Raw genomic sequence first — 13,178 nt, 5'->3', positions numbered from 1 at the left:
CGCGAGTTGTGTTTTAAACCGCGGGCGTGTGGCGTCTCTGGCCGCGCGGTTTTGGGTGAGTTTGTTGGGAACGGCGTGAAGGACCCGGGTTCAGCGGTGTGAAGGCGGAGTGGTGTCGGGCTGGGAGCTGGGGCCGTGTGCCCGTAACTCCGGTGACTCCGACTCCGATGCCGGTGCAGTAGGGACCTTGGGCTGAGTTCTGGGCGCACGGGATTCTCTTCTAATGAGAGCCTGTCCCAAATAGCCTGTTTAGACCTCAGAGCCTCTGACTCGGTCTTAAGTTCTTGGTGGCCCAAGGACGGGCTTCTTCCTCTGCTTAGCTCTTGTTTTTGTCGGGACGTCCCGTCCCCTGGGCAGAAAGTTTGATCTGTGCTATACCTTTGCTTTTCTCTCCTTCCCCAGTCCCCGGTTTCTCATACATACGTCTCATCCCTAGAGCAATCCAGAATGGCTACTTTGATTTTTGTTGATAAGGAAAATGGAGAACCTGGTACTCGTGTGGCTCCTAAGGAGGTGCTGAAGCGGGGGCCTGGGCCTGGTAAGTATATAAGGCCGTAGTTAGACGCTAAAGTATTATGGATGTGGCCTGGAGCCAATTGAGCATTTAGTGTAGTTCGTAGGCAACTAGTCAGGTTTGTTATTTTAATACTCAGTAGTTTTTTTTTTTTAGTGTTAGGGATACAACCCAGGGCCTCTATATACTAGGTAAACTCACTACCAGAATCACACTCCAGCCCTTGTTCTCAGTATGTTAATGAGATGACTTAAAGAGTGTTGAACCTCAATACTTTCAGTACTTGTGATATGCTCTTAGTTACTACCAAAAATGAGGGTCAGCGTTGGGGGTAAGAATTAGGGCAAGTTTATATAGAGAGCATTGGAGTTACAAAGGAATTCACTGGTCTAATCTTATGGTGATACTTTTTCTTTGCTAGTTAAAGCCTTAGATGGGAGGTCTCAGGTTTCAACACCACTTGTTGGCAAAACGTTTGATGCTCCACCAGCCCCTAAAACTGTCAGAAAGGCTTTGGGAACTGTCAACAGAGCTACAGAAAAGACAGTAAAGACCAATGCACCCCTCAAACAAAAACAACCAACCTTCCCTGCCAAAAAGGTAAGTATTGGCTATGAAGGTATTGTTTTAAACTTAAGCACTTTTAGCTCTGAAAATTACTGTTGCATCCTACCTGGCTGTTTTCCTCCTAAATAGAAAGGAACTGCAGATTAGCAAACATGAGCAGAGTAGAATCACATTTTACTTCTCTGTATCTTTTTTTTTTTAATGTATTTTTTAGTTGTAGGTGAACACACAGTATCTTTATTTATTTTTATGTGGTGCTGAGGATCGAACCCAGTGCCTCACACATGTGAGGCAAGCACTTTACCACTGAGCTACATCCCCAGCCCACTTCTCTGTGTCTTGAACTAGAAGTAGCTAATGTGTAATTTCACCTCACCTGACCTAAACTGGTATCTGGCAGCAGATTGGTTTGTATTATCTAATTAAAATACTGAGAGAATGCCTAGTGATCTTATTCAGGTGCTACCAACCTTTTCCCCACCTCCCAGAGAAAGTACCAGCTTGTTAGGGGACTATTTGCTAGCATACTGATCTTTTTATGTGGTCACAAGGTACAGGACACTGTGTCCCAGACTGAGAGGACTTTGTTGTGAAAGATGAGTTTAGCATATGGATTAACACCTTGAATACTTACCTAATGTGTATTAGAAGACGGTTACATCAAACCTGTGACATACATGTAGTGCAGTTTAGGACGGGGTGTCTCTTTAAAAAAAAAAAAGAAAATGTTAAATGCAGATATTGCAGTGATATGGGAAGAATGAGACTGTTACCCAGAACTGAAATGTGGGAAACCTGTGAGATTTCCTCTAGGTATGCACATATGAAGTAAGGTAAATCAAGAATACTGAAGCTTCCATTTGTTCTACTAAGTCAAAGTCTACCTATTTTTCAAAAGTCCTAGACTATCACTTGCTACCTCTTAACTGTATTTGAGGAAGACACACTTGTTAATATTAATCCAGCAAATAATTAAGGTAACAGTGGTGGGAAAAAAAATCACACTTCTATAAATCAAAAATGACTTTGAGGATTAACTACTAATCTCAGCACTAATACCCATTTTTTTCCTCTGTTAGGTTTGGATAATTGAGTTGATTAGCTCTAAATTGTGTAAACAGGTGCTAATACTTAACCTGGCTCAAAAGTTGAACACTTACTAGAACTGTTTGAATTATATATATTTAGGTTGTTTGGGGGTATAATCATGAAAACTAAGGATTATAGCTTCCTAGATGACAGTATGAAATGGGCAAATTTGAAAGTGTGGTGAAGTAATATGTTTGAAGAGGTCTTTCCATCTATTGTGCTGCTTGTTTGACAAGACTTCCATTCTTGCTAACACATTTTCTTGGGTTATTTTAGATGACCGAGAAGACTGCTAAAGCAAAAAGCTCTGTTCCTGCCTCTGATGAGACCTATCCAGAAATAGAAAACTTCTTTCCCTTCAATCCTTTAGGTAGTATCTTTTGGTATGGCAAAAATTGCTTTTGATCTCTGGTTTCTCTTGTAAATTCAACTCAGCTGTAACTTGTAAGTACAGTATATAACCCTAGACTGTAATGAGACTGACCAAACCTGGGTTGCTTAGAATAAATATACTTGTTTAGGTGGAATCATTTGCGAGGTATCACCTTTGTCAGGAAGGGAATGGGAGCAAAGGTATAGGATGTTGTTCCTGTTCTCAAAAGGGAGGTGTGCCTGATATTGAGCAAGTGCCAGTGTGGACAGTCTGTCTAGAAAGCCTTTTCAGGGTGTGCAAAGAGCCCTTGTGTCAAATTAAGCAATGCCTGACAGTACCTTGGTTGGTTAATTATTTCTTGGTTTAAAAAAAAAAAAAAGAAAGAAAAACTCTTCAGCTAGTGAAAACATTTTAAAAAAAAATTCCTTCAATCAGCTGTATATATCTGAAATATCTTCCATCATAGGACCAGCTTTTCAGGCTTTCATTTACTCCAGCAGTTGAGGAGAGGCTTCTGTGTGTCAAGCACTATTAGGGTTTGGATGGAGTGGTTAGCATGGTACATGGGGCCCTGCCATGAGGGAGCCCATAGTTCAGCGGGAAAGTCAATCGTTGACCAGATCATCTCACTGAGTGAACATGAAGGTATTGTAGATCAAGTGTGCAAAGAGCCAAGGTAGGGAAAAGGAGTGATATGTTCTGGGGAATGAACTGTAAATGAAGCATGGGGGCAGGTCTGGCAGAATCTTATAGAATTTTTTTTTTTTTTTTTTGAACTGGGCATTGAGCCTATGGGTGCTTTACCACTGAGCTACCTCTCCAGTCCTTTTTAAAATCATTTTTACTTTGAGACAGGGTCTATTTGCTGAGGCTGGCCTTGTTATTCTTCTGCCTCAGACCACACAAGTCTTTGGTATTTCAGGTGTTCCCTATTGCACCTGGTGAGGGCCATAGAGATTTCTGATCCAGATTTTTTGCCCCTTTAACCAAATGGCTTTTACATTCAGATTGTTACGGCTTCTTATATATGAGAGACAATTGTGCAGTTAGTATTCTTGGAATTATGTTGTGATTTTTGCTCATCTGGAGGGTTAACTTAGAGTGTTTGCGGAGTTCGGCAGGGGGGATTAAGTTTTGATAAAACGTAGTATATCCATGCTAATGATTGCCATTTAGCCATTAAGGAAAATGAGGTAGATTTTATATGTATAGACCAGGAAGGAGGATCACAACAAGCTGTATTTGAGGAAAGATATTGCCAAGTAGTCCTGCATATTTGATTAGTAGACAGTTTTTGAAATTTTCTGTTTGCATTCATTATTCTTTGGTTATGTGACTTTCTTACTGATTTACTTATTTTAAAAAGAGCTCTTTGGGGATAAAATTAACCCTGTAATACTGCAGACCTATTTCCTCTGGAGTCTTTTTTTGGGGGGGGAAAGGGAGGAGGGCTACCTGGAATTGAATTGGACACTCGGCCACATCCCCAGCCCTATTTTTTTTAATGTCTTTTAAAGCTTTTATTAATTGCTGAGGATCAAACCTAGTGTCTCACACATGCTAGGCAAATGCTCTACCACTGGGCTATAACCCCAGCCCCCTATTTAGTATTTTATTTAGAGACAGGGTCTCACTGATTTGCTTAGTGCCTCACTTTTGCTGAGGCTGGCTTTGAACTCAATCCTCCTGCCTCAGCCTCCCGGGCCGCTGGAATTACAGGCGTGCGCCACTGTACCTGGCTTTCCTCTGGAGTCTTTTGTCTATTTATGGTTTTCTTTATAATTTTGTGGTTTTAAATTGTGGTCATATCACTCAATATCTTTTTGACTTCTGAGTTTTATCAGCCTTGAAAAAGAGCAGACAAATTCCCAAGGACCTAGGTTTTTAGAGCCCTTTCACAGCTAAGTACAAAGATGAGAACAACCACTTTCTGATCTTTTGGGAGAACACTTAACCTCTTTGAAAAGGAAAACTCAAAACACTATTTCAATCAAACTTCTCTTGCTATCAAGAGAAATTGATTGTTTTAGATAATTCTTAAGAAGTAAGGCACTTGGGTTATACCACAGAAAGTTACCTAATACGTGGTTCTTTTTTGGTCTCGGGACCCTTTTAAGGTTTTAGAAATTGAAGATCCCCAAAATTTTCTGCTTATGTGTCCTGTTTATATTTCCTATATTAGAAATTAAAACTAAGACATTCTAAGAATATTAATTTATTAAATAATAAACTCATAAATTAACATAAGACAAGTTTCCAAACAGATCTAGTGATAAGAATGGTATGGTTTATATTTTTGAAAATTTGCTTAATTGGACTTAATAAGACAATTGAATTCTTGTCAAATTCTGTAATCTGTTGCATCTGTTTTAGCTAAGGCAAATTAAGAACATCAGGCCTCATGCAGATGTAGAGTTTGGAAGGGGGAGTATAAGTCTTATCAGATGAATGTCAATGGTTTTCTTATGTTCCTCTCTGAAACAAGTGGCTGTATCTGAACATATAATTGCAATGTAGAGTCTTACATTTTAATTTTTAATTACAACTGAGACCATTACCAGTGAACATTGTGTATTCTGATAGTACATTATTTTGGTGTGGCACTATATATTCTGTCTTTGCATTTATTATGCATTGATCACTTAGAAATATTGGTTCATTGAGAGGTAAATATCTAATGTTTATCTAATGATGTTAAATGTTTCATCATTTAACATCAAAAACCCATCAATAATCACTGTTGCTCTCATCAGAAAAGTATTAGCTTATTGCAAATAAGTTTTCCACAGTTGTCAATTTTTTCTTGATGCTCTTGAATTGTTATTGGCACAGACTGTTTTCTTTGAAGTGTGATAGATATCCTTCATTCCTTTGAGAAGGTGTGTGACAGATACCCAAGTTTGAATGACCATAGTTGTTCCTTTGTTCTTTGAAGTGAAAATGTTTCCAGAGAAGGTCCTCTAGTTTATCTTGCAACTCAAATAATCGCACAAATTTTTTTATTGGAGATAATCCTCAGCTGGGTGTGGTGGCACACACCTGTAATTGCAGCGACTGGGGAGGCTGAGGAAGGAGGATCAAAAGTTTGGGGCCAGCCTGAGCAATGTGGTGAGACAATGTCTTAAGATGAAAAGGCCTAGGGATGTAGCTTAGGGGTAGAGTTCAATCCCCATTACTAGGCAGGGGAGGAAATCATACCTTGGTGTATGACAAATATTTCATGACACATTTTTCATTCTGTCACACGGAATCTTAAGATCTCTTTTTAAGAGCTGAGAGTGAATAGATTATACTTGTTAATCTCTATGGTGAAGTGACTTTTTTTTTTTTTAATTACAATCGAATAATGTTGAAGAGTAGTGACTACTAATGTAGTTCACTGCCACTGCCTTGATATGTGCTAAGGCACCAGCAGGTCTATCCACCATTGCTTTAATACCGACCATGCAGATGTCAACAGTGGAAAAGGTATTAACCTTGTTAGGTAGTTTTGATCTCGTGGATCCTCTGAAAGGTTCTCTGACCTCCAGCATTTTGCTGACCACTGAGATCTGCTGTCCTGATGAGAAGATGCTTTCCTTCTGACAGATTTTGAGAGTTTTGACCTGCCTGAGGAGCATCAGATTGCTCACCTCCCCTTGAGTGGAGTGCCTCTCATGATCCTTGACGAGGAGAGAGGACTTGAAAAGCTGTTGCAGCTGGGCCCCCCTTCGCCTGTGAAGATGCCATCACCACCATGGGCATCTGGTAAGTGAAAAAGTGTCCTCTTGAAGGCTGAAAACGACCTGTTTCATAACAACATCCATTACTGTGGGTACAAGAGTTATGCAGAAGGGCAGCCTATGGGTAATTTCTATGCTTTAAGGTGAAAATTGCAGAAACCTGAAAACTCAGTTCTCAGTTGGTATTTTGTATTTTAGTCCCCAATGCCTTGGCTAAGTGAAATGATTCTGAAATATAATCAGTCTTAGATATTGCAAAAGTATTCAATTTAACGTGTGGCTTCTTAGGCTGTAAGTCGAAGTGTATACAAAACTTGTATGGAGAGAACTCCAGTGACATCCACACTAATAGAGGATTGAGACCCCCTGTGCTCTAGTGTAGAATGACACTATTTTGTTACTGCCCAAGGTTTGAGGTCTTTGTTTGCGTGGTCAGAAGCCATCCTTACTGTGCTTCCTGTTTGTCCCTATGAGATAGCTTGTCCTGTTTTATCATTTGTTAGGCTGCTAGCTCTTACTCTAAGAAGCGTTGAGATTCAGGTACTTCTAAGACATATCCTGATAAAGGTCAATTCTGGGACCATAGCTGCATATTAAGAAGTGTATGTGAGGTGGGGTTGTGGGTAGGGATTCATTAGACAAAAAACATGAGTTCATGACTAAAAGTGACAGCTAGTCTGTTGATTTGGACAACAACTCAAGGTTTACAGAAATTTAATGAGAACTTCCTCTTTTGTAGATCCGCTGCAGTCCCCTTCAAGCATTCTGTCAACCCTGGATGTGGAATTGCCACCCGTTTGTTATGACATGGATATTTAAATGTCTTAGTGCTTTGTAGTTCGTTTGTGTTAATAAAGCATTTGTTTAACAGGCCCTAATTTTGTGATTGGTGTTGGAATTTACTTAAAGCAATGCAAGAACTAAGAACTAGGCTGAAGTGTGTTTAACAGACCAGAGTCTATAATCTGACAAGGAAGATTTGTCTGATTTATAAAATCTTACCTTAAAACCCTATGGTTTGTTTTAACAGGTTATTTTAGAAGCTGCCACTATTTTCCCTGACAAATATACCCTTCAATGTGTACTTTATTGCTTTTTTTTGTGGCCATTAACTAGTGACAATTATTAGATCTCTTAATTAGAAGAGCCACTTCCAGCTCATTAGGTATTTATTGCTAGGCATTCTTTATTGCTGGTTCTATTTAGTTTCTAATGACTTTAATACCCAGTATTCAGTAATCAGACTTTGAAAACCTTTATACATTTCAGCCTCCTTGGGATCTTTGATTCTTTAAAGATCACTACAGATAAGTTACCCATAGTAAATCTGCTCTGTACCTGTAAGAAACTGTATTCATCTGTTTATCTTCTTTGGAAATTAAGTATTGATAAGTATTGTTTAATGTTTGATATTTTTCAGATGAGGATAGTGAGGCTTAGCTCACTGATTTGCCAAAGGTGAGAAGAGCTAGAACATGATAGAGCTGATATTTTTTTACTGAATGAGCCCTGTTTTGCTGCTCTTCTACACGGTATGCTAAACACTGAATCAGTTTTGCCAAAGAGTTTGTTGTGTTTTTTGGTACTAGGGATTGAACCCAGGGGTGCTTACTTCTGAGCAATATCCCTAGCCCATTTAATTTTTCTACTTCCATACAAGGTATCACTGAGCTGCTCAGGTCAGTCTCAAACTTACGATCCTTCTGCCTCAGCCTTCTGAGTCACTGGGATTACTAGTGTGTGCCACCACATGGAACTACAAATGTTTTTCATGAGGTAGGAACCCGAAGTCTCAAATCTGCCTCCTGGAGGATAGGAATTACAGGTCTTTATGGGATGTGGCCAATGGAGGGATTGAAATGTTATTTCCTTCAGAGTCCTTCCTCTAAGAACCTGTTGCTAAGGTAACCTGTCCCAGGAATTGTCCCTCCCTACAGGGAGTTGTAAAAGTTGCTAATTAATTTGCCCTGGGCCCCCTTCCTGCCACTATAACTCCTCCCTGGCCCCTCCAGCCCACCTGTTTCCCACCTTTTGGCCATCCTGCCAAGCATTTCCTGGGCCTAGTCACTAGGAAGGAGAGAGGTAAGGGAGAGCAGGAGAACAAAGGAAGCCTAGGACATACAAAAAGGCAGAACACCTTCACTTCCTGGGATACAGAATACCAGCTATGGCCCCCTTTTCCTGGCAGAAGTCTGTTATCCCTTTTGAAATAAACCCTGCTTTATATCTTGCCTTGCGTGCTTCTCTAATGTTATACTTCAATGTTAGTGAAGGAGCAGAACTTGCCACCAGCAGTGTCATAACCAGCAGTGTCACAGGGTGGCCTATGGTGGGGGAGAAAGTGACTGGAGATGGGGAAAGTGAAGGAATTGACCTGTGCACCAGCAGTCCAACCTGATTGCTCTTCATAAGACCAGTATTCAAAAATGGCAGCATGAGTATGATCCCAGGTGGAACTTTCAGTCCTTTCATGTCCAAGGTTGCCTGCTGGACACCTGTGCAGGCCCAAGAGAAGGTCTGTGGTTCCAGTGGGTTTAAGAGACATAAGAGGCCTCCCAAGATTCTGAAACGGCTTAAACCATCATTGCCAAGTTTACGATACCCCAGAGGCATTATCTCGGTAAATCTAATGGGGTGTACTGCTCAGCGACTTGACCTGTGAAGTTGATGAAAGTGCAGCTAGGGGTTTGCCCAGATTTTCCCTGTTTCATTTTGATTCTCACTCTGGTTATGGAATCAAAATAGAGGTTGTAAATGGTTGTCTGTGGATTTTTATTTGCTTTTTGGGTAGGAGGTACTTGATAGTTTTGAAAATGTATCATTTCCACCATTTAAACTTCCAGTTGTTTCTCTTACCTGTGATTGTGGAAGGTCTTGGCAAAGCAGATCTGGCAATAGTAGTTGGTTTTCAACCCTGGCAGAGCTGGTGGCAGAATGCTGGCTGTCTCTGAGGTGGGGTATGGGCCTTCTAGCCTACAGACCCTACTTCAAAGGGCCCTGAAGGGGAACTGAAACAATCTTTCTGTTCTCTTTTTGGACCTAGCCTCAGCTCGCTTCCCTTGCTTGGATCATGGAATTACTTGAATCTGCTTGATGCTTAGCCATGTGGGGAGCCTTTCCCCTGGAACCTTTGTAGCAGCAACAGTCAGGTTAGAATGGGAAACTTTCTAAGGCTTTCATTGCCATTGTTATTGGAAGAAGCTGAAAGGTATTAGGCATGAAATACTAGGAACACCTATAGCCACTGATCCTGACTTTAAAACTGTCTACCCTCTAAACATAACTGAACTAGTCTACATTTCTGGAATTAGTAGAAAGGAGAACTAAGAAGAGAATATAGTAAGACTCCTAGGACACTGGGTTTTAGTGGGAATTATTAGATCTAATATCCTCAGGTATCAGAGTCACTGTGAAAAGCAAAGTAATTTTGAATGACTTTCATGTTCAAACAGAAACTTCTGAAAATCATCTCTTGGGAATGGAAGGAACCAAGGGCTGGGAGCAAGAGAACTAGTTAGTCCCGAAATGATTAATTGCTGTGCTCTGGGTCAACACTGAGCATGGGGCGATTTGATCTTTTCCTCTGCTAGTCAGACTACAATACATTTACTGTGTGTTGAGACTTTGAGAACTTTAAGCAGATGCTCCATGAATACTGGTAATTTTTATCTTGGGGATTTTTGCTGTCTTAAATTCTGGCATCTGTTAGCAATAAGACAAAAACTTTTTCCTACTTTTATTGTTTAAACTTCTGCCTACCACCGCTGCCTCCCTGCTATCCTCCCTAATAGAGGGTATCGTTGTTAAGAGGAATGTCTCACTACTATTCTGCAGATCTGCACCTTGCATCAGAGTGTCCCTCCTCTCACAGGTCAGTCCCTTCATAGGTACTCTGGGTTGCCACCTCCTTGCTTTATCTCCTTCACTAAAAATTCTTCCTTGCCTCCACATATTTCTCTAGCTATGGACATTCCCACCTCACTCAAATGTCAAATTATAGGAGCTCAGTCTTGTCATCTTGACTCTGCAAACTTCCTGTGTGATCATGTCTATTGTGGCTCAATATACCACCTATGGGCTGATGACATCACATTCCTGTATCTAACCCAGGTCTCTGCCCTGACACCATGCCCTCCTCTGTAGTTGCTTGCTTATGATCTCATCAATTATATCTAAACTGGAATTCTTCATTCTTCCCTCCCATATCTGCCCTGTGTGAGCTTTCTGTACTTCAATAAATGGCATTTACTCCTGTCACAAACACGGGAGTATCCTTGTCACTTCTTCCTATCCTTGTCCATCTTTTTTCACATCCATTCTAAAACCAGGACTGGGGCTGGTGTGGTAGTTCATGCCTATAATCCCAGCTTCTTGGGATGCTGACGGAGAAGGATCACGAGTTCAAGGCCAGCCTGGGCAACTTAGACCCTATCTCAATAAGGAGTGAGAATGTAGATTAGTGGTAGAGAGTTCCTGAGTTCAGTGTCCACTTTGGCAAAATAAATAAAAACCTGGTCTGATGGGTCTGCTTCTGGTATATATTCTTAGTTACTTGCTTCTGTCCATTTGTCACATGTAAACTGTCATCTTGAATGACCAAAACCTTCTGGCTGGTCATTTGCTTCTGCCATTCCCCTTCCTGCCCATGCTTCCTCCATTAACAAGAATGATATTTTAAGCCAGGCGCAGGCCTGTAGTCCCAGCAGCTCGGGAGGCTGAGGCAGGAGGATCACAAGTTCAAAGCCAGCTTCAGCAATGGTGAGGTGCTAAGCAACTCAGTGAGGCCCTGTCTCTAAATAAAATACAAAATAGGGCTGGGGATGTGGCTCAGTGGTTGAGTGCCCCGAGTTTAATCCCTAGTACCCATCCACCCCCAATTTTTTTTTATATGTAAAAATAATTGTTGGTCCCCTCTTCAAAGCCTGCTAGTCCATTCACATTGTGCCCTGGATAAACTCTGAACTCGTCTGGCCCTATCTGGCACTCAGCTGTCACCTCTTCCATGCTCATTCTCTGCAGAAGTCAGCTGCAACAGCCTCCAGCACTTGAGTGCGTGGCCCCTCCCTGTGTCTGGCACCCCATGGGACACATGGGTGGCTTCACAGGGTGGCCTCCCCAGTTGCATTTATTGCTCGGGCTGTCTTGCCCATCTCTGATTCTATGTGAGGCAGTTGGTGCCCTCTGCATCTGGAGTAGAGGACAAGCTTGCTTTCCTCACCTGGGTCTCACCTTCTGGTCATCTTTGGCTTACCGCACACCTGGCCTGGACTGCCACTTCTCAAATGTTTCAAAAAGGCCCGATTCTGCCCAGCTCTACTGTGACTGTTTCAGACTATCATTTCTTACCTGTGCTGTCAGAATATTAACATACTTTAATAGATACCCCCCAACCCACCCTCCAGATGGCAGCCGGATGAGCTTTCCAATTGAGCAAATGTGATGGTGTCACTTAAATTTCAGAGGTTGTTTTCAACTGTAGAATTTTGGCTTGGGTCTGTCTTATATTTTCCATGTCTCTACTTAATATTTAACACATGTTTTCAAAATCTTTTAATGTCCTTGTCTGCTCAGCTTAACATCTGGCTCAGTTCTGGGTTGGGTTTTCTTTTTTTATCATGGGTTGTTTTCGTACTTGCATGAATTTTACTGTTTTTTTTTTTTTTTTTCTGTGCTGGATATATTCACATTTCTGCAAATATGTCTAAACTTTGTCCTGGAGTATGGTTAAGTTATTTGGAAGCAATTTGATTTGAGTCTTGCCTGTAAGGCTTGTTAGCCACACCAGTGGAGCTTTTAGCCTGTGGCTAATTTGTCCCTACTACTTGGGTATCAGACTCTTGGGACTCTAAGCAGTGCTCCGTGAATTATGAGGCTTTATACAATCTGGCTGGTGGAACAGACACTGTCTGTGGCCTTATGAGAGCTCCAGGTGTTCTCCCCAATCCTTTTGGCTCATTTTCTCACATGCCAAATGTTGATCAGTGTTCTTCTGAAGACTAGATGGACAGACATGCTCTGCAAATTTTCCAGGTTCTCACTCGATGCCAGTCTTTGCCCCAGTGCTCTGCTCTGTAAACTCCAGCTGCCTCTGGCTCCCTTGGTCTCCTCTGTTTTTTCTCTTCAACTCGGGAAAGTCTGCTGGGCTCTGCCTGGGTTCTGTTCCCACGATCTGCAGCCTGGAAACCCTCAAAGCAAACTGGGACAGTCTTTGGGTTCACCTCTTTTATTCCTCCTGATATCCACTCTCTTAGAAGCTTGGTTTCAAATATTTTGTCCTGTTTTTGGGTTGTTTCAGGCAGGAGGAGAAATCTGGCCCCTTACTCCATCTTGGTTGGAATGAAAAGTTCTTTCTAGTTGTCTTTTTTTTTAAAAGTTCAGTGAAAATTCACATAGTATAGAATTTGCCATTTTGAAGTATGCAGTTCAGTGGCTTTTCGTACCTTCAGTGCATACAAACGTCACCACTCTAATTCCCCCCTAAAGAAACCCATGTCCATTAAATAGTCAGCCTCCATTCACTTTTGAATGATGCCCCTCTGTGTTGGGATGAAGTCTCAGCTGTTCAGTCAGCGCTCCATGCCTCCTGGCAGCCCCTCTGAAGATGATGTACTCTCACCCATTTGACTGACTCACACCTGTCCATTAACTCTCCACTGAGGTGGTTCTAATGGAAGTCTTTCCCGACTGCCAAAATTGGGTTAGGTGCCCCCCTCATTTGTTCTATTAGCCAATTAGACTACACTATCCAGACACATATTTTTCTAATACAGTTGTCCTTTGGTATCTGTAGGGAATTAATTCCAGAATGCCCCATTGGTACCAAAATCTGAGAATGCTCACTCAATCCCTTATGCAAAATGGCATAGTATCTAACCTGTGCCATCCTCCTGCGTATTTCAAGTCATCTCTACAT

General features: G+C 41.5%; 1 protein-coding gene across 5 annotated transcripts in view; it reads left to right on the top strand.

The window, feature by feature from the left end:
- The window catches only part of Pttg1 (PTTG1 regulator of sister chromatid separation, securin), an 8,257-nt gene extending 1,114 nt beyond the window's left edge, over window positions 1-7,143 (top strand). Inside the window, exons 2-7 of one of the 5 annotated variants that reach the window (XM_027938743.3) lie at window positions 1-55; window positions 437-538; window positions 936-1,114; window positions 2,447-2,540; window positions 6,132-6,290; window positions 7,005-7,143. The exon at window positions 1-55 is cut by the window's left edge and continues 44 nt beyond it. In XM_027938743.3, the coding sequence (XP_027794544.2) occupies window positions 1-55; window positions 437-538; window positions 936-1,114; window positions 2,447-2,540; window positions 6,132-6,290; window positions 7,005-7,084 (669 nt within the window). In that variant the 3' untranslated portion in view covers window positions 7,085-7,143. The other 4 variants (XM_027938746.2, XM_027938745.2, XM_027938744.2 and 1 more) reach the window with 4 other exon arrangements.
- Window positions 7,144-13,178: the final 6,035 nt, after the last annotated feature.

Source organism: Marmota flaviventris, chromosome 5 (assembly GCF_047511675.1).
Source record: "Marmota flaviventris isolate mMarFla1 chromosome 5, mMarFla1.hap1, whole genome shotgun sequence".
NCBI classification, from domain to species: domain Eukaryota; kingdom Metazoa; phylum Chordata; class Mammalia; order Rodentia; family Sciuridae; genus Marmota; species Marmota flaviventris.
The sequence above is the reverse complement of the archived record's forward strand: the minus strand, read 5'-3'. Positions and strand labels throughout refer to the sequence as shown.